Consider the following 18,541-nt stretch of genomic DNA (forward strand, 5'->3'; position numbering starts at 1 on the left):
ACACAGGAAAGTAGCTTCTTATCTTCCCAGATACAGCCTCCAAGAGTGCCTCTGCTGTGTACTGGAGTGAGTTTGAAGAAGTTCAGGTAATCATCTCCTAACCAGCAGCTTAATTTAAAGTGTATCTTAATTTTTGTCCTATCACTAAAAGCTTGCTTATTGACCTCTTTCTTTCCTGTCTCCTAAACTTAGATTGGCTCTCAGTTAGGCTTGCATCTGTTGCTATTTGTAGCAGCAATTGCAGGATTCATTTGCTTCTTTTTCTCTTGCTGTGTATTTATGAATGTTTTATAACTTTAGGTGTTGTTTTATGTATATATATATCTATCTATTCAAATCTTTTTTGGTTAGGAGTTTTCAAAATTCTGTTTGAATAATGAATGTGTGTATTCCTACCCCTTGTTTTGCATTGTTTTAACATTTAAGCTTTGCTTATTAAAATTTGTTTTATGCTTTCTCTTTAGATTGTAAGCTCTTCATGGGCAGTAGTCATATATTCTATATTTGTTACTTCCCTAGAATATATTTTGTCATGTACATAATGCACACTTAGTAAATATTGATAAGAATAGTGAAACACAAAATGACATTCTAAAATGCTGTCATTTTCATTAGAAGTCACAAGTATATAAAAAAGAATGCTTTCTTTTTTCTTTTATACTTTAGAAGCTATGACATTAAAAAAGTTATTCACATTACTTTATACTATAATACTTCTTAATACTCATGTATGAGACCTTATCATGGCTAGAAATGGGAAAATTACAGCGTGGGAGCTTCAGGCTCAGTAGAAGTCACTGTAATCATCCAGGTTCCAGAGCATATCTGTCTTTCCATATTTTCTCTTGTCAGATCATAAGGTTTTAACCATGTGGTCATATTTCAAAAATGCAGAATGTTTAGCACTATAGCATCTCAAACCAATTCTGGACTTTAGTCCTAGAAGGAAACACCTTTTAGTCCTGATTTTATTATATTCTGAAACACAATCAACTGTTTTTATTTAGTTAACAGGAAATTATTTCAGAAAATTGTCACATGTCATATATAATATTAATTGAAACTTATGACAGTCTTATGAATGGTTTTGCTTTAAAGACTTTAAAAGTTCTTAAGAAAGTGTGTTTCCTAGTTTGGTATTAGATATTATGGCCAACCTGTACTGCAGCTGAAGTTTTACTCTCTAGACCAACGTATAGTGTAATTCTCATTTTCCTTGTTCCACATCCTTTGAACACTCTAGTAGTTCTTCCATTTCAAGGAGCCTTCCATCCAATCTATGAATCCTATCACTTTTTCATGATTTGATTCCCTTTTCTTCTTCCCTCACATATCTTGCTTCTCTTTTCACCCAGCTAAATTTTCATGGTATATCATAGTCTCTTTCCTTGCCTACATTCTTAGGTCCTTTGCTTCTCATTCCATTAGTTCTTATTCTTGAGGAAAATCTCAACACTGGATAAAACCCAGGTATTTGTCTTCTTTAGGCTTGTACCGCAGCAGCTGAACATACTTGTAGAAATCAGCTGCAATAACAATTTTGTTGACTTTCTCCACTTTATATTTTATGTATTTATTTTTTGAGTAAAATAGAGGGAATCACTAACAGACTCCAGCTCAATAGGGAGCCTACATTGGGCAGATGCAGGGCTCATCTCACAACTCTGAGATCATGGCCAGCATGAGCCAAAATCAAGAGTTGGAGGCTTAACCAGCTGAGCCACCCAAGCACCCCTCCTTCTGCATTTAAAGTGAAGAAAGTCAGGGTGCCTGGGTGCTGGTTAAGCGTCTGACTCTTGATTTTAGCTCAGGTTGTGATCTCAGAGTCCTACAATTGAGCCCCAGATTGGGCTCCATGCTCGATGGGGAGTCTGCTTGAGGATTCTCTCTCTCTCTGCCCCTACCCCAGCTCTCTCTCTCTCTCTCTCTCTCTCTCTAAAATAAATACATTAAAAAAAATGCAGGACTAAAAATCTCAAATATTCATATAATACCACCTTGCAGTCTTATTTTACTTTCTTGGTACACTGTCCCCACTGTGAATTTTATACCTTCTCTTTGTTCATCAGTCTTACCCACCTTTCTCTCATCTTCAGCTTGCTTTCTTTGTCATTAAAAAAGAAGATAATTGGGAGCTCTCTTATTTTCTCATTCATATCTACCACTCTACCAGCTTCTCCACCTATACTTTCCTGCCTTTTCTACTACGATGGATGAAGTGCCCCAGGTTATAGCAAAGGCAGTCTTCCACATAGGGCTAGATCACATCTTCTCAAAGATTGTTCCTGCAATTATATCTTCTCTTTCCTTCAACATTGATTTCTGATCAGAAGTTATTGGATTGCCAGCTATTCATCCCTCCCCTTTTTAAATAAAACGGAGTAAAAATTTTGGCAACTCTGTATTTCCTTGCTGTGTTTAATTAATATATAGTCTCTTAAGTGCCATTGTGGTTCTTGCTACTGAGAAAGGGAAGTTAAAGTCTTTATAACAGAAACATTTTTTTTTTTTAAAGATTTTGTTTATTTATTCATGGGAGATACAGAGAGAGAGGCAGAGACACAGGCAGAAGGAGAAGCAGGTTCCATGCAGGGAGCCTGAAGAAACAAATTGTAATTGGGGCACCTGGCTGACTCAGTTGGTAGAGTGTGTGACTCTTTTTTTTTTTTTTTTTTTTTTTTTTTTTTAAGATTTTATTTATTTATTCATAGACACACAGAGAGAGGCAGAGGGAGAGGGAGAAGCAGGCTCCATGCAGGGAGCCCGATGTGGGACTCGATCCCAGGTCTCCAGGATCACACCCCAGGCTGCAGGTGGCACCAAACCGCTGCACCACCGGGGCTGCCCGAGTGTGTGACTCTTAATCTCAAGGTCATGCGTTTGAGCCCCTTGTGTGGTGTAGAGCTTACTTAAAAATTAAAAAAAAAATTATAATAAAATTTAGAGACAGCAATTTTGGAGTCCTTACTAAAGAGAAAAATAGATTTGAAACACAGGTATATATTTTTAACTAATACATTCATGAGAGCAGCAATCTTTTTTTTAAAGTTTTGGTGGAATTCACCAGTGGAACCATTGGGTTCTAGGTTTTGTTTTTGTTTTTAAGATTTTATTTATTTATTCATGAGTGACACAGGGAGGGGCAGAGGGAGAGGCAGGCTCCCTGCAGGGAGCCTGATGTGGTACTCAATCTCAGGACCCTGGGATCATGACCTGAGGCCAAAAGCTCTACCACCGAGCCACCTAGGTGTCACAAGAGCAGCAATCTTTAATTCCCCAAAAGATCTGGCTGTTTTGTCAGTACTTTAAAAAAGATGCCACCAAAAAAAAAAAAAAAAAAAAAAAGATGCCACCAGTTGGCTATTTTCAGAAGTTTACTTCATTATTGACACTATGTGGAATATAGTATTTGTAATTAGATAATCCTCACCTCCCATTTTCCACCTTCATTCTAGTATAAAAAATGTGGTATAGTGGGGGCATCAACTTAATGTTTAGAAGACCTGAATTTTAAGTGTCTTCTTCTATCACTAACATCTGTGACTTTCTCGGCAAATTGTCTGACTAGTCTAGATTTCTGTGTAAGAGAAGAATTGGAATTTTCAAAGGATTTTAAATATTATTGGGGCACCTGGTTGGCTTAGTCAGGAGGAACATGCAACTCTTAACATTGGGGCTGTAATTTCAAGCTCCATATTGGGTGTAGAGATTACGTAAAATTAGAAAAATCCTAAAAAAAAAAAAAAAAAAAAAGAAAAACCCATGGTAGTGATTTCACATAAAGGGCTTAGTAGTTACTAGACAATAGGGTGTGTGTATGTGTAACTTTTTTTTTTTTAGCTTTCCTTAAGAGCTAAGCTTAACTATTATTAACTGTATGATTATTTTTAGCTTTCCTTAAGAGCTAAGCTTAACTATTATTAACTGTATGATTGGGTTTATTGACTTTAAATTTCCAGTTGTGAAAATAGTGACTTATTGTAGAGCGATTATTACAGACATATATAACTATATTCAAGCAGATTTCCAAATGTATGTGAATTACTTAATCATTCAGAATAAAGATAGGCGTATAAATACTGAGTGATTGTTTTAAAATCTAGTATTAAATTTTAAACATTATATTATAGTTTTCTATCAGTTTTTTATTTGCATTTTAATTATGTCCCGTTTTGTTTTATTTCAACAAAACCATTATAGATTGGCAGTACATGATTAGGATAAAGGGAGAGGTTTATTTTAAACTAAACTAAACTCATTTAGTTCTCAAGGTTAATGAAGATCCTTGTAAGTCATATTCTGTGATATCATATGAAAAATTAAACACTGAAAAAGCTATTTCTGTATACTTGCCTCCTTTACAAAATCTTTCAAGTAAATATAATTAGTAGAATTTAAATCAGTCTTCAAACATAAAGTAATTTGTTTTACTTGTGTGTATTTTAATATTAGCTAGCTTTTTTTTTTTTTTAAAGATTGTCTTTATTTATTCATGAGAGACACACAGAGAGAGAGGCAGAGACACAGGCAGAGGGAGAAGGAGGCTCCATGCAGGGACATGAGACTTGATCCTGGGTCTCCAGGATCACACCCTGGGCTGAAGGCGCGGCACTAAACCACTGAGCCACCAGGGATGCCCTTAGCTAGCATTTTGGATGCCCAAATATTATACATTGCAAAATCCTTTTCTCAACTGAGTGGTATATAATTTTATTTAAACCATAGTCTAAATTGAGATTTAAAGGTTATTTCCAACAAGAACATTTGAAGTTGTTTTCTTCCAATAGAAACTTTTTTAAATGGAGGATAGTAAGGGCTAGTAATACTAGAAAACTTACTAAATATAAATGTAGTACATTGATTAAAAGACGAATTGTCTAATGTAATGGGTAGAGTGTATTGAAAAATATCTTGATATCATATGGCACAAAATTCTTAGTAGATTGATCAGTTTAATATGTAGTCTTTGTACATAAATAGAGATTAGGTTTGCATCACACTGATTCAAAAATGCAGAAACTAATATGAGAATATATTTTTAAAATATTACCCGAGTATATGTGCCTTTTAAAAAGTTACAGCCAAAAGAATGGAAATAGCTAATGCACTTTATTTTCCTTTTAGCTTCTGGAACCTGTCTGCCACCAGCTGTTTGAGCTCTATCGTAGCTCTGAAGTTCGACTTAAGAGGTTCACACTGCAGTTCTTGCCAGAATTGATGTGGGTTTATTTACGGCTTACTGTTAGCCGAGACAGACAGAGTAATGGTTGCATCGAAGCACTTCTGTTAGGAATTTACAATTTGGTAAGTTGAAAATGATAGTTTGGGAAATTTTAACTATCTTTTTTTTTTTTTTTTTTAATTTTTATTTATTTATGATAAAGAGAGAGAGAGAGAGGCAGAGACACAGGCAGAGGGAGAAGCAGGCTCCATGCACCGGGAGCCCGACGTGGGATTCGATCCTGGGTCTCCAGGATCGCGCCCTGGGCCAAAGGCAGGCGCCAAACCGCTGCGCCACCCAGGGATCCCTAACTATCTTTTATTTAAAATCTTCTGAGGTAATACTTAATGCTTAGGGGTGCCTGGGCAGCTCGATCCATTGAGCATCCAGCTCTTGATTTTGGCTCAGGTCATGATCTCAGGGTCATGACATTGAGTGCCAAGTTGGACTCTACATTGAGTGTGGAGCTTGCTTGGGATTCTCTTCCTCTCTGCCCCTCATCCCTCCACTCACATGCTCACACACTCTCTCTTTCTCTCTAAAAAAAACAAACAAAAAAAGGAATAATTATAAAAAATAAATGGAAAGTTCTACTGAATAATTTATTTAAATTAATATAATTGAGTACATAGAGGCTTAATAAGTAATTGCTGATAATGGCATTTTATAAAGCAGGCGAAACTATTTTAATTGATAGTGGTGTTAATATGTTGTGACAACTCTTTAAATTACTTTATTTGGGATGCCTGGGTGGTTCAGTGGTTGAGTGTCTGCCTTTGGCTAGGGGCATGATCCCAGAGTCCTGGAATTGAGTACTACATTGGGCTCCCTGCATGGAGCCTGCTTCTCCCTCTGCCTGTGTCTCTGCTTCTCTGTCTCTCTAAATAAATAAATAAATAAATAGATAGATAGATAGATAGATAGATAGATAGATAGATAGATAGGGACGCCTGGGTGGCTTAGCGGTTGAGCATTTGCCTTCAGCTCAGGGCATGATCCTGGAGTTCTGGGATCAAGTTCCTGTGTCGGGATCCCTTCATGGAGCCTGCTTCTTTCTCCCTCTGCCTAAGTTTCGGCCTCTCTCCTGTGTCTCATGAATAAATAAATAAAATCTTTTAAAAAATAAATAAAAATAAATAAATAAAATTTATTTGACCAATGTTTATGAATGTGCTGCATTTAAAATTTTTGAAATTGTTTTTAATAATCATTTGCTAATATGTTATATATCCTTGATACTCTATTGTTTGAAACAGTTTTTTAAGAGATTCTTAAGTACCTTAAGCATTTTTTCCCTAGTGTCCAGTTAGAACATTGGTACTAAAACTCCTGTTCTTTGAAGTCTTATGTTCTATGTATTTAGTACTCATTAAATAAGCATTCCACATAATAAAAATAAAGTTTAATAGTTGAGAGGTAATAAAGTATCTCACAAAACATTGAGTCTCACAGTAAATAAATTTTCTTCTCTACCACTGCTCTCTCCTTGAGGTATTATCCCTTAAAAAATCATTAGAAAACATTTCAATCACTGGAACATATATCTGAAGGAAGCAGTGTGGCCTTTGGAATCACTTGTATTTTGTTTAAAACCAGGCATTGTTCTTTATTGGCTGCTTTAAATTCTGGCAAGCTACTTAATATCTTGACTTCAGTTGCCTTATCTGTAAAAGAGAAATAAAACATTGTTAAAATTAAAAATAATTAGAATCTGGATGTTGCCTGGGTGCTTAATAAATGTCATTAGCAGTAATTGTAGTAGTATCAAAATTAGGGGTGAGTTTTTTTTTTACATGAAAAGCTGGTCCAGGCATAAAATTTTCTGTTTCGCTAACTTGCCTGATTATTTTTTCTTTTAAAGCAGGAAAATTGTTTCATATACTACTCTCTTCTCTAGTATTTAGCATAGACACTTAGTAGATGTTTGTTGAGTTAATAATTGAATTTAGTGGTTTACCATATGTTGAAAATTAAGCTATCTTTGATTTGTTTAATAAAACTCAGTAGTGGGACAAATGAAGCAAAAAATTTTTATAGCAGAACGCTGACAAGTTCTTGACTTTGCTTGTTGGTGCTATAGTTTAATTATCTTTTAGTATCTCAGAAATAATGCCTATATAAGTGCTCAGTTATATGTCAGAAATGTAACCTCAGGCTTCTGTCTTCTTCTAATTCCCTGTGTTCTCACTTCTCTGTGGCTCTCAACTTTTTTTACTGCACTGGGTTTCTTTTATATATTTATTTCTCTTTCTCTTTTTTTTTTTTTTTAAAGATTTTATTTATTCATGAGAGACACAGAGAAAGGCAGAGACATAGGTAGAGGGAGAAGCAGGCTCCCTTCAGGGAGCCTGATGTGGAACTTGATCCCAAGACCGAGGGATCATAACCTGAGCCAAACACAGATACTCAACCACCGAGCCACCCAGGTGTCCCTTCTCTTTCTTTTCTTTCTCTCTCTAGAACTTCCCTTGCTTCACCTAGCTGCAGGGGAAGTTTTTATTACCCTAAGCTTAAACATATTGCAGAACACCCTTTTTCAGAGATATATACAAATATAGACAAAGTTTATTTGGTTTAATTTGAAATTTAGGAATAAAAATTAAAGTTTTATTGCCTAACTTAAATGAGGTCCATTCATCTTACAATAGACTTTCTGTGAGGCATAATGGCCCACTAGTCAACTAGTTTGACTATAAAGTAAAAGGACCTCCCTAAGGAATCCTTAAACCCACTTCCCTGCAAAATTAGAGACATGGCCATTGTTCACATATAATTGGTACTCTCCTGTGACATATTAAACTCAGAAATGAGCCCTACAGGGAGGTTCTTTTGGGTTTGTATTCTGTTGAGATGTTTTTATTGTTGTTTCTTCCTTCTGTGGTGTGAACTACTCAGTCTCTCACTAACCTTCCTTTTAGGTCTACTAACAGTGGGAGGGGGCAGCCTTTTATCTCTGGATTCTATGCTAGTTATGTATACTAATAGGAGTTGTAAAAGAAACAGACAAAAATGAGGCAGTACAGAAAAGGAGTGATGCCAGAGGATCATTTCATGTCTCTATTTGCTAGCATCTATAGGCAGATTTATATTGATACTTGTAGGTGCAATATTGATACCTGGAGGTGCCAAGACTGTAAAAATGAAGGACACCATTGTCCTTTTCATTCAAAGATAAAATGCTTTAAAAAAAAAAATAAAGATTTTATTTATTTATTTATGAGAGACACAGAGAAAGAGAGGCAGAGACACAGGCAGAGAGAGAAGTAGGCTTGACGTGGGACTCGATCCTGGGTCTCCAGGATCACGCCCTGGGGTGAAGGCAGCTCTAAACCACTGAGCCACCCGGGCTTCCCGATAAAATGCTTTTAAGAGAAAATAAAGGGGGTGTCTGGATGGCTCAGTCAGTTAAGCATCTGCCTTTGGCTCGGTCATTTATCATAAATAAATCTTTAAAAAGTTGTCTAAATATGAACTTAATCACTGGAACTAATATGTTAATATGTAGCTTACTCAGGTCACTAATGTTTTGCTGAATAATTGTTTCTTTTAGTCAAGATTCATTTTTTTTTTAAAGATTTTATTTATTCATTCATAATAGAGAGAGAGAAAGAGGCAGAGACACAGGCAGAGGGAGAGGCAGGCTCCATGCCAGGAGCCTGATGCGGGACTCGATCCCGGGATTCCAGGATCGCACCCTGGACCAAAGGCAGGCGCCAAATCACTGAGCCACCCAGGGATCCCAAGATTCATTCTTTTAGTCAAAATATTGTTTTTCTTATTTAATAAGTGTATATCTTGGCTAAAACATATCATCTGTTTAACTCAGATCTAGTCACTTGTAATCTTCCTGTCCTGTCTGTATATTTAACATGAAAATCAGTTTGTGTGCCTGCCTAGTGTCTCTGCTGTCACATTGCATTTGATTTAGCTACAGTATTGCTCTTCATATCTCTCAAAGGGTAACTCAATTACTAAACTGTGTAGATTTGGTTAAAAAAGATACACTAGGGTAGTATTTTTTATATATTACTGTTTTAAAAATATTCCTTGGTTGCCATGATATATTTGGTAAATTAAGAAAGAAATTATTTCTTTTTTTTTAAAGAAATTATTTCTTATAGTCTTATAATTATCTTTGTATATTATTTTTTAACTATAGGAAATTGCTGATAAAGATGGAAACAATAAAGTTCTATCTTTTACTATCCCTTCCTTATCCAAGCCTTCAATATACCATGAGGTAAGTAAGATTGGAAAGATAGAATTATTTTAAATTATATTGAATAAGAGATGGAAAGTCAGTTTCTTACCAGAGATAAACGCTCCTAACACATCTTTATTGATTTCCTTCTTAAAAGTAAGTGCTACTTACTTAAAACTAAGCTCTTATCAAGAGAGGCAGAAAATAATTAATGGAAGATTTTCCTGTAGCTCTTGTTTATTTCTTTTTTATTCTTCCACCACTATCATTTTCAATTTTTTTAGTCTTTTGTGAATTCTTAAAAATATTCTTTAATTTTTTAAAGTTTCCCATGTTAATTAGAAATCTGTTAGAAAAATTTTTTTTTATTTTTTAGGGAAATGTCTACTCAGGATATTAACACTGAATTATTTCCATTTAAAGGAGTCTATAATTGATGCATTTTAGCTATTCATTAACATTATGCTTCTGAGTTTTGCTTATATTTATTTTTTTGGAGAATTAAGAACACTGATAATCGTATAGAAGAAAGACAACTGTGAGCTGAAATCCCAGATTTAAGGATATGTTATGAACTTCTGGTTCATAACTTCTGGTTATACACTTCTGGTCTGTAGTGACCTTTAGTGTATAAAGTATAAGAAAAGCACTTAAACTTTATCAGTAGTCCAAAAATTATATTCCATTTTCTTATCAACAGATAGTATCCAGTTACGCATAGCTTCATGCAGCTATTTATTTCCTTAGTTAATTCCCCTGGGACTTTGTTTTGTATTAGAATGCGTCTAATAGACTGGGCTCATTTAAGCATAGACTATTTCTGAGTAATAGATATTAAGTTCTGTGTATCATGTTATAAAATAAAATGGGAGCATAGTAAGACACTTATGAATGGATGCTTCTAACTTCAGAAACCTGAAATCAGTTGTCACCATTAAAGAAACATTTGATCACAGTCTTCAGTATTATTCAGTATATAACTCTGCAACCTTTTTTTTAAGTTTTTATTTTAATCCCAGTTAGTGCTATATTAGTTTCAGATGTGCAGTGTAGTGACTCAGCAAACAGCAATTCCATACTCCATCCAGTGCTAATGATGATAAGTGTACTCCTTAATCCTCATTACCGATTTAAACCATGCACCTTGCTTTCTTCATTATAGAATGGGATTAATGAGAGTATCCACCTACCTGAAGTCAGACAAACTGCAAAATTTAAATGCATAATCTCAAAACTGGTGTGTGTTCTGGAGTACAAAGAATTGTAAAAATGGTGACTGAAAAACCTTCAGTCTTTCTAGCAACTTTTCATATTCTGTGTCCTAAATATAGATTGTAATCTTTTAAATTTTTTTTTTTTTTTTTTTTTTTTTTTATTTATGATAGTTACAGAGAGAGAGAGAGAGAGGCAGAGACACAGGCAGAGGGAGAAGCAGGCTCCATGCGCCGGGAGCCCGATGTGGGATTCGATCCCGGGTCTCCAGGATCGCGCCCTGGGCCAAAGGCAGGCGCCAAACCGCTGCGCCACCCAGGGATCCCAGATTGTAATCTTTTAAAAAACTAAAGCACCGTATTTTTCGTTTTATATATTATATATAATTTCCAAAAAGAGCTATAGAATGTATGTAATTGAAAAACGCAAAAGGTTTTAAATGAGAAGAAGAAATGGTCTTAAACTGCCTTCTATTAAAACAAAATTAAGGGGATCCCTGGGTGGCTCAGCGGTTTGGTGCCTGCCTTTGGCCCAGGGTGTGATCCTGGAGTCCCGGGATCCAGTCCCACGTCGGGCTCCCGGCATGGAACCTGCTTCTCCCTCTGCCTGTGTCTCTGCCTCTCTCTCTCTCTCTATCATGAATAAAAATCTTAAAAAATAAAATTAATTATCCCTACATGATATAGATCTTTACTTCATTTTAGAGACAATGTGTCTTTAAAAGATACTTTATTTTATTTTATTTTTTTGTAGCCCTCAACAATTGGATCCATGGCTTTGACAGAAGGGGCATTGTGTCAGCATGATCTCATCAGGGTTGTTTATAGTGATCTTCATCCTCAGAGGGAAACATTCACTGCACAAAACCGGTAATGCTCAAAACTGCAGGCAATAATAATTATTAATTTGTGTTTGTTAACTGTAATTACTTTGGTTCAGGTTTGATGAGGGAAGAGGCAAAAGGTTTAAAAGGTCATAGTAGTGAATACATTATAGTGGTGAAATACCTATCTATCTCATGCATGGTACTTTATATGGTCATCTTGTATAAAGCAATGTAAAATCTAAAAGTGTGGGCACAGAGCAGCTAAGCCAAGGTTTGTGTTCTAGCACTACACCTTAGAAGCTCACTTTCTCAGGCAGTTTATCTACTCTCCATACCTTGCTTTCTTCATTGCAGAATGGGTTAATGAGAGCACCTACCTTCCTGAAGTTACATAGACTGCAAAGTTTGAATGCATGATCCTCAAGACTTTCCTCACTTCTGACACCAACTGCAAGTTTGGGGGCTTCCCACAACCACTTTAAACTTGGATAACTCACTAGAAGGACTCAGGACTCTATGAAAGCTGTTATATTCAGAGTTAAGGTTTACTACAAGGGAAGGATGCAGATTACAGTCAGCCAAAGGGAGAGACTCCTAGGATAGAATCTAGAAGGTGCCAAATGCAGAGCTTCTGTTGTGCCACTCACTGAAGGAGTTAGGATGCATTACCCTCCCAGCATCAGTGTGTGACAAAATGTACAGAGTCAGGCTCAGTGGCCATAGTTTTCACTGGCTCCATTATTTTATGTATGACTGATTGGATTGATTGCTCACATGGTTGATCTCAGCCTCTAGGTTGATTGAGGCTGTGTGACCCAAAGCCCTACCCTAAATCACATGGCATTTGTTTGTTTGTTTAAGATTTGTCTATTTTAGAGAGAATTAGCAGGGGGATGGGCAGAAGGAGAGAGAGAGAATCCTCAAGCAGACTCTGTTGAGCATGGAGCCCAATCCTGAGATCATGACCTGAGCCAAAATCAAGAGCCTGCCACAATCAACTGAGCCATCCAGGCACCCTATGGTGGTTGTTCCTAATGTGGCTAGCCCCTACCCTAAACAAAGACACTCCTGTCAGGTATGACAGAGGTTACTTACTCACAGGGGGCAAAGGGCAGACTTCTTTGGGCAAGGCCAAATTCTGTACTACACACAGGCCATGCCCTGGCCACTGGCTTAGGCTCTTTTAAACAAAAATAATCAGGTGTATCTGGGCATCTACTTTTAGTATAGAATTTATGTGACAGATATAGACAGCAGTATGATCATTAGGAATATGCCCAACATTTGAAGAGCCAGTGTAAGTTAGGAATAGATTTGAAGAAACAGTTTGTTTTCTAAAGCCACCATATACATACATTTTCATATTTTTGTACCATTTTGATTATTTTCCATCCCAACCTACCTGGGTACATAATCTACTGCTGTTTGTGCCTTATGATAAACTTTAGTAGAAATAATGATCATAGAAATTAGCTGATTATTAGCTAGGTCCAGTTTTTCCCTCAAGCCAATTGTTTTCTATAAGGAAGCTTTAACTCAATTTACAATATTTCATTATCAGTATTATAACCTTATCAACCATGCTAGTGTTACAGCATATCACAGAATGGCAGTAGGTGTGACCTGAAAAATTAGTCATAGATACTAAGAAATTAATAGTCTTAGTCACTATTATTGCAGTTCATTATCATCTCTTGTGGCCAAAATGTTCCTAAAACAATGTCAGTCAGGTTTGCAGGCTTTGAGTTGACTTTATCAGGTATAAAAGTAGGAGTGGTCTCACCAACATATGGTTTCACCTTTTTAAGTATCTAATGTATATTATTGAACCAAGAGATAATGACATTTCTTGCTCTGAACCTCTCATGGTAGCAATGTAATATTGAGTTTCCCTCATTGCATCATCCATTTATTAATTCCTTTATCTCAGCTAAACATTCCAACCTCTCTCCATTTGTACCCAAACTTTGGAGAGGCTGTTAAGATGTGGCCACTGTGCTGGTCCAGATTTCTGGCAGCAATACTAGCCTAGCATGTGTCTCCTGCCTTAGTCCACTCCCACCCATGTATGGTAGATTTACCTAGGTATAGAACTAGTGGGCTGTTGACCACTAGGTGATATATCTGCACTCGTGTCAAGCCCAGTTTTGTCAGGTGGGATGAAGATACCACTCACCTCATCAGGCTCTTGGGAATTTTTTTTTAAATTTTTTTTAAAAATTTATTTATGATAGTCACACAGAGAGAAAGAGAGGCAGAGACACAGGCAGAGGGAGAAGTCGGCTCCACGCACCGGGAGCCCGATGTGGGATTCGATCCCGGGTCTCCAGGATCGCGCCCTGGGCCAAAGGCAGGCGCTAAACCGCTGCGCCACCCAGGGATCCCAGGCTCTTGGGAATTAGGAATATAGTTATAATTTCTTCCTTAGAAATCCTTTGCTTCTGGCATCTGCAATTAGAGCCCTGGTCCTAGACCAGTGCTTTAGATAGCAAAAGAAAAGTTGAGCTGATGTGGGGAAGAAGGAAGTAGTATAGTTATACCACCATGTTAGGAAGAATTGCATAATCTTACCAATATTGTCCTACCCACCTCTTCCCACATCCCTAGAAAAGCAGAGAAATCTATCTAGTGGTGACCCTCTGGTGTAAACTTGCCCCTCATGCTTCATTCCTTTTCCTTGTCCCATTTTAGATGAGGGGTGTTTCAATTGCTTGTTCCACTTCTCTATCAAACCACTATGCTGAGGATATCTCCCTACCCATTGTTAGACCTTACGGGCTGTAAAGTGTGTTCACTGCTCTAAAGAAATGTGACTCAGCAGTCCAAATTATGCAGTATCTTCTGGTCCTTTTATAGCACTCTGAACATTTGATCTACCATCAGATAAGCAAAGTTTAGTGCAGAGTGTCTATTCCTGTCAGGACCCATTTGTAGCCACCAGGGGCTACTGGCATCAGTCCAGTTGTCACCTGTGTACAGGCCTTACCCCAGAGTAATCTGCCTCGTAGCCGGTCTATGTCTCTCTTTTTGGTAAACAAAAAGTTCTTACAGCATTTTTTTTAACTTAGGGTATAAAAAGAGTATGTCTAAATTCAGTTCATCTCTGCATTGCTGCAGTACCGCCACATCCACTCATTTTGTGGACACAGATAGTCACTTCAAGCTAACACATTGATACCAGTCTATTCATTGTTACCAGTTGCCTTCTGATTCCCCTGATAGACAGAGACATAATTCTACTTTAATGCACTCCTCAAAATCCCACGGTGATTTCCATAGGATTATTCCCCTTGCAGGCATCCTTTAATAGGCCGGTTTTCCCTTGCCTTATTATGGGACCATATGGCTAGGCCATTGGCCACTACCACTCATTGTGGCAAACAGTGTGCAATGAAGTCTACATACCAACCTGATTTGCTTTTAACCTTCTTCAGTCAGAGTGGCAGTCTTCCAAACGGAATGTATTCCATTCATTTCAGAACTGTCATCCATAAATCAGACAGTTCTTTGTTGCTCAATGAGTGACCATCACTCTGTGTCCAGGTGACAGTAGAATCTAGCAGTTTGTTAGGTAGTACCAAAGTTGACCCTATGGAAAAAAAGAGGCTCCTTCTTGATGAATACTCTGAGCACCTCTTTGCATTCTCTGGTAACACTTCTCTGCACATACCATTTCCATTTTATTATGGAATTCTTCTGGCACTGCCTTTGTTTTTCTTACATCACCCAAGATGTTATGGGTGTTTCAAATTTTGAGATTATTTTATGTTTCTGGGTTACCAGCTCCACCTGAAACAAAGCTGTCAGGTATGACATGGATTATTTCCCAGAAGCTGAGAGCAAAGGCCATACCTCTCTTTGGGCAAGGCCAAATTCCTTACCACACATTGTGAGGAATAAATGAGGAGATGTCCGAAATATGCTTAGCATGGTGCCTGGCACATAGTAAATATTAGTGATATTATTTATCATTGTATAATATTTGGCAATAAAATAATACTATTATCTTGTTGGTTATAATATTAGAGTTATGGGAGGAATATAGAATCAAGCAGATTTTCATGGTCATTGACCTTTGGTCAGTGCTTCTGTCTGGAATTCTGGTTCTTTTACGGATCTTTCCAGTATTACACATGTCATAGAAAATACATTTTTACCTGCATTCTAACACATTGTTTTGGAATTTAGCTCTATTTTTTTTTTTTTTAGATTTTATTTATTTATTCATGAGAGACACAGAGAGAGAGGCTGAGACACAGGCAGAAGGAGAAGCAGGCTCCATGCAGGGAGTCCGATGTGGGACTCGATCCTGGGACTCCAGGATCACGCCCTGGGCTGAAGGCAGGCACTAAACCACTGAGCCACCCAGGGATCCCTGGAATTTAGCTCTAGTGATCATCCTTTATTAGCCAGAAGAATGCTTGTAGAAGGCTTTTTCTAACTTAAAGTAACAGCTTAATTTTTTTTCTATATAGTTATATTGGTTTACTCAAATCATTTCACAATATAAAATTTATGTTAAAAGAGTGGTTCAGGGGCTCCTGGGTGTCTCATTCAGTTAAACATATGCCTTTGGCTCAGGCCATGATCTCAGGGTCCTGGGATTGAGCCCTGTGTCAGGGTCCGTGTGCTCAGCAGGGAGTCTGCTAGAGGATTCTCTCTCTCCATTTTCTTCTGCCCCTCCCTTCGCTTGCATGTACATGTGTGCTCTCTCTCAAATAAAATAAATCTTTTTAAAAAGAGAGTGGTTCATAGTATAGTCTGCATTAAAATCATCTGGTTACCTGGCTCCCTTTCTGTTTTCTAATTTTAATTTTTAAAAGTATAACTTGTGAGATACTTGTGGTAAACTGTAAATAGAACAGAATTTAAATAGATTAAAATAGATGGAAACACAAAGAGAAAAGTATGTGTCCCTTTTCCCTCTAACCACCATTTCCATTCTCAGTAGTTAAAATTTTAGCTGTTTTGTTCTGTGTCCTTCCCGAAATTTTTAATGCATGCAAAACCATGTATTCGACCTTAAACGTATGTAGGTCCATATGCATTGGATTCAGTTGTATGTATTGTTCTGTAACTTTTTTCCATTTAAGAATGAATCTTAGACTGACTTTTCTAACAGCATGTAGAGGTCTCCACATTCTTTTTTAATGACTACTTAGTATTTCATTGTATATACGCACCATCAGTTTTTAACCATTCTTATATCAACTAAAATTTAGATTGTTTCACTTCTTTGCTACTATAAACAATATTACAAGGAACTCTTTATTTTATTTTGTATGTATATTTGCATGGGAGCACCAAAATTATCCAAAAGAAAAATTCCTAGCATCGAAATTGCTAAGCTAAAGGGTATTTCCTTTTTCACTTTGAGTACATATTTCCAAATTACACTCTCCTGAATAACTGCACCAACTAAATCTCCTACCAGTAGTTTGAGAGGGCCTATTTCCTTGTACCAACTCCCAGTAATGAGTATTTTCAAATTTTTTAAGGTTTGCTGATCTGATCTTTAAAAACTGATATTATGGGCAGTCTCAGTGGCTTGGCGGTTTAGTGCTGCCTTCAGTCCAAGGTGTGATCCTGGAGACCTGGGATTGAGGCCCATATCAGGCTCCCTGCACGGAGCCTGCTTCTCCCTCTGCCTGTGTTTCTGTCTCTCTCTCTCTCTCTCTCTCTCTCTTTCTCTGTCTCTCATGAATAAATAAATAAAACCTTTAGAAAATAAATAAATAAAAACTGATACTATGTTGTTTTACTTGGCATTCCCTTAATTATGAGTGGGCCTGAACACATCTGATATATTAATTCACTAGTTATTTTTTCTGACCTGTGAAATGCATATTCTAATCCTGTGTCCATTTTTCATATTGAACTGTATATTTTTTCCTGGTGATTTGGAAGAGTTTTTTTTAAATAATAAAACTACTCTGGGGCAGCCCGGGTGGCTCAGTGGTTTGGCACCGCCTTCAGTCCAGGGTGTGATCCCGGAGACCCAGATCGAGTCCCATATCGGACTCCCTGCATGGAGCCTGCTTCTCCCAATGCCTGTGTCTCTGCCCCTCTCTCTCTCTCTCTCTCTCTCTCTCTCTGTGTCTCTATGAATAAATAAATAAAATCTTTAAAAAAAATTAAAAAAAAAACTATGTGTTCTACACCTTGCACATTTTCAGTTAATAATTGATTTTTTAAATTATTTTTAATTGAGGTATAATTTGTGTACCATAAAATTCACTCCCTATACAGTGTACAATTCAGTGATTTCTAGTTTATCTACAAGATTGTGCAACCACTACTACTATTTAATTCCAGGAAATTCCCCCCCCGGGACATTTTTATCACATCAGAAAAGAAACTTTTTTTTTTTTCCTTCCCTTCAGCCCCGGGCCCCACCATATCTTAGTTTTCTATCTGTAGAATTCTGTCCATTCTAAACATTTTATGTAAATGGGATTGTCTAATATGTGGCCTTTTGTGTTTGATGACTTAGCACATTTTCAGGATTCATTTATGTGGTAATGTATATCAGTACTCCCGTTGTATGACTGAATAAATATTCCATTATTTTGATACACATTTATCCTGTATCAGTTGATGGACATTTGGATTATTTCCACTTTTTGGCATTTCTGAATGATACTACCATGAACATTTTTTTTTTTTTGGTAAGTTTTTGTATGAACATACATTTTCAGCTATTTGGGATATATACCTAGGAGAAGATGGTTAGGTCATATGAGAATTCAGTGCTTAACTTTCTGAGAAACCATCATAATGTTCTCTAGAGTAAGTACGATTTTACATTTCTACAAACAGCTCTTTTTGAGTATAGCCATCCTACTGGTTGTGAAATGTGGTATCTCACTGTGCTGTTGTTTTATTTTTGCTGTATATTCTAGTTTTGTGCACTGTATGAGGAATACACTCACAGATACACAGGCAGATACATATTTTCAAATTTAAACATGCATTTGTTCTATATAGTTTATCAAGAAAAACTGTGATTTCCTTTTCCTCTCCCCCTTCCATTTCTCCTTTCCCACATATTATAACAACTTTTTTTTTAAAGATTTTATTT

General features: G+C 36.8%; 1 protein-coding gene and 1 long non-coding RNA gene across 12 annotated transcripts in view; one reads left to right on the forward strand and one right to left on the reverse strand.

Moving 5' to 3' along the window:
• Nucleotides 1-18,541, forward strand: part of HYCC2 (hyccin PI4KA lipid kinase complex subunit 2) — a 77,950-nt gene that overhangs the window by 30,209 nt on the left and 29,200 nt on the right. For 10 of the 11 annotated variants that reach the window (XM_077884842.1, XM_077884845.1, XM_077884840.1 and 7 more), the window contains 3 exons: nt 5,125-5,304; nt 9,381-9,461; nt 11,388-11,503. In XM_077884842.1, coding sequence (XP_077740968.1) covers nt 5,125-5,304; nt 9,381-9,461; nt 11,388-11,503 — 377 coding nt within the window. Of the gene's footprint in view, nt 1-30; nt 87-5,124; nt 5,305-9,380; nt 9,462-11,387; nt 11,504-18,541 lie in introns of all 11 variants that reach the window. The other variant, XM_077884847.1, reaches the window with a different exon arrangement.
• Nucleotides 6,609-15,601, reverse strand: LOC144305765 (uncharacterized). Its single transcript, XR_013372828.1, has 2 exons — nt 14,870-15,601; nt 6,609-6,885 (listed from the first exon to the last, which is right to left on the reverse strand). It is a non-coding gene; the product is annotated as an uncharacterized LOC144305765 (long non-coding RNA).

This window comes from Canis aureus, chromosome 36, assembly GCF_053574225.1.
Source record: "Canis aureus isolate CA01 chromosome 36, VMU_Caureus_v.1.0, whole genome shotgun sequence".
Classification (NCBI taxonomy): Eukaryota; Metazoa; Chordata; class Mammalia; order Carnivora; family Canidae; genus Canis; species Canis aureus.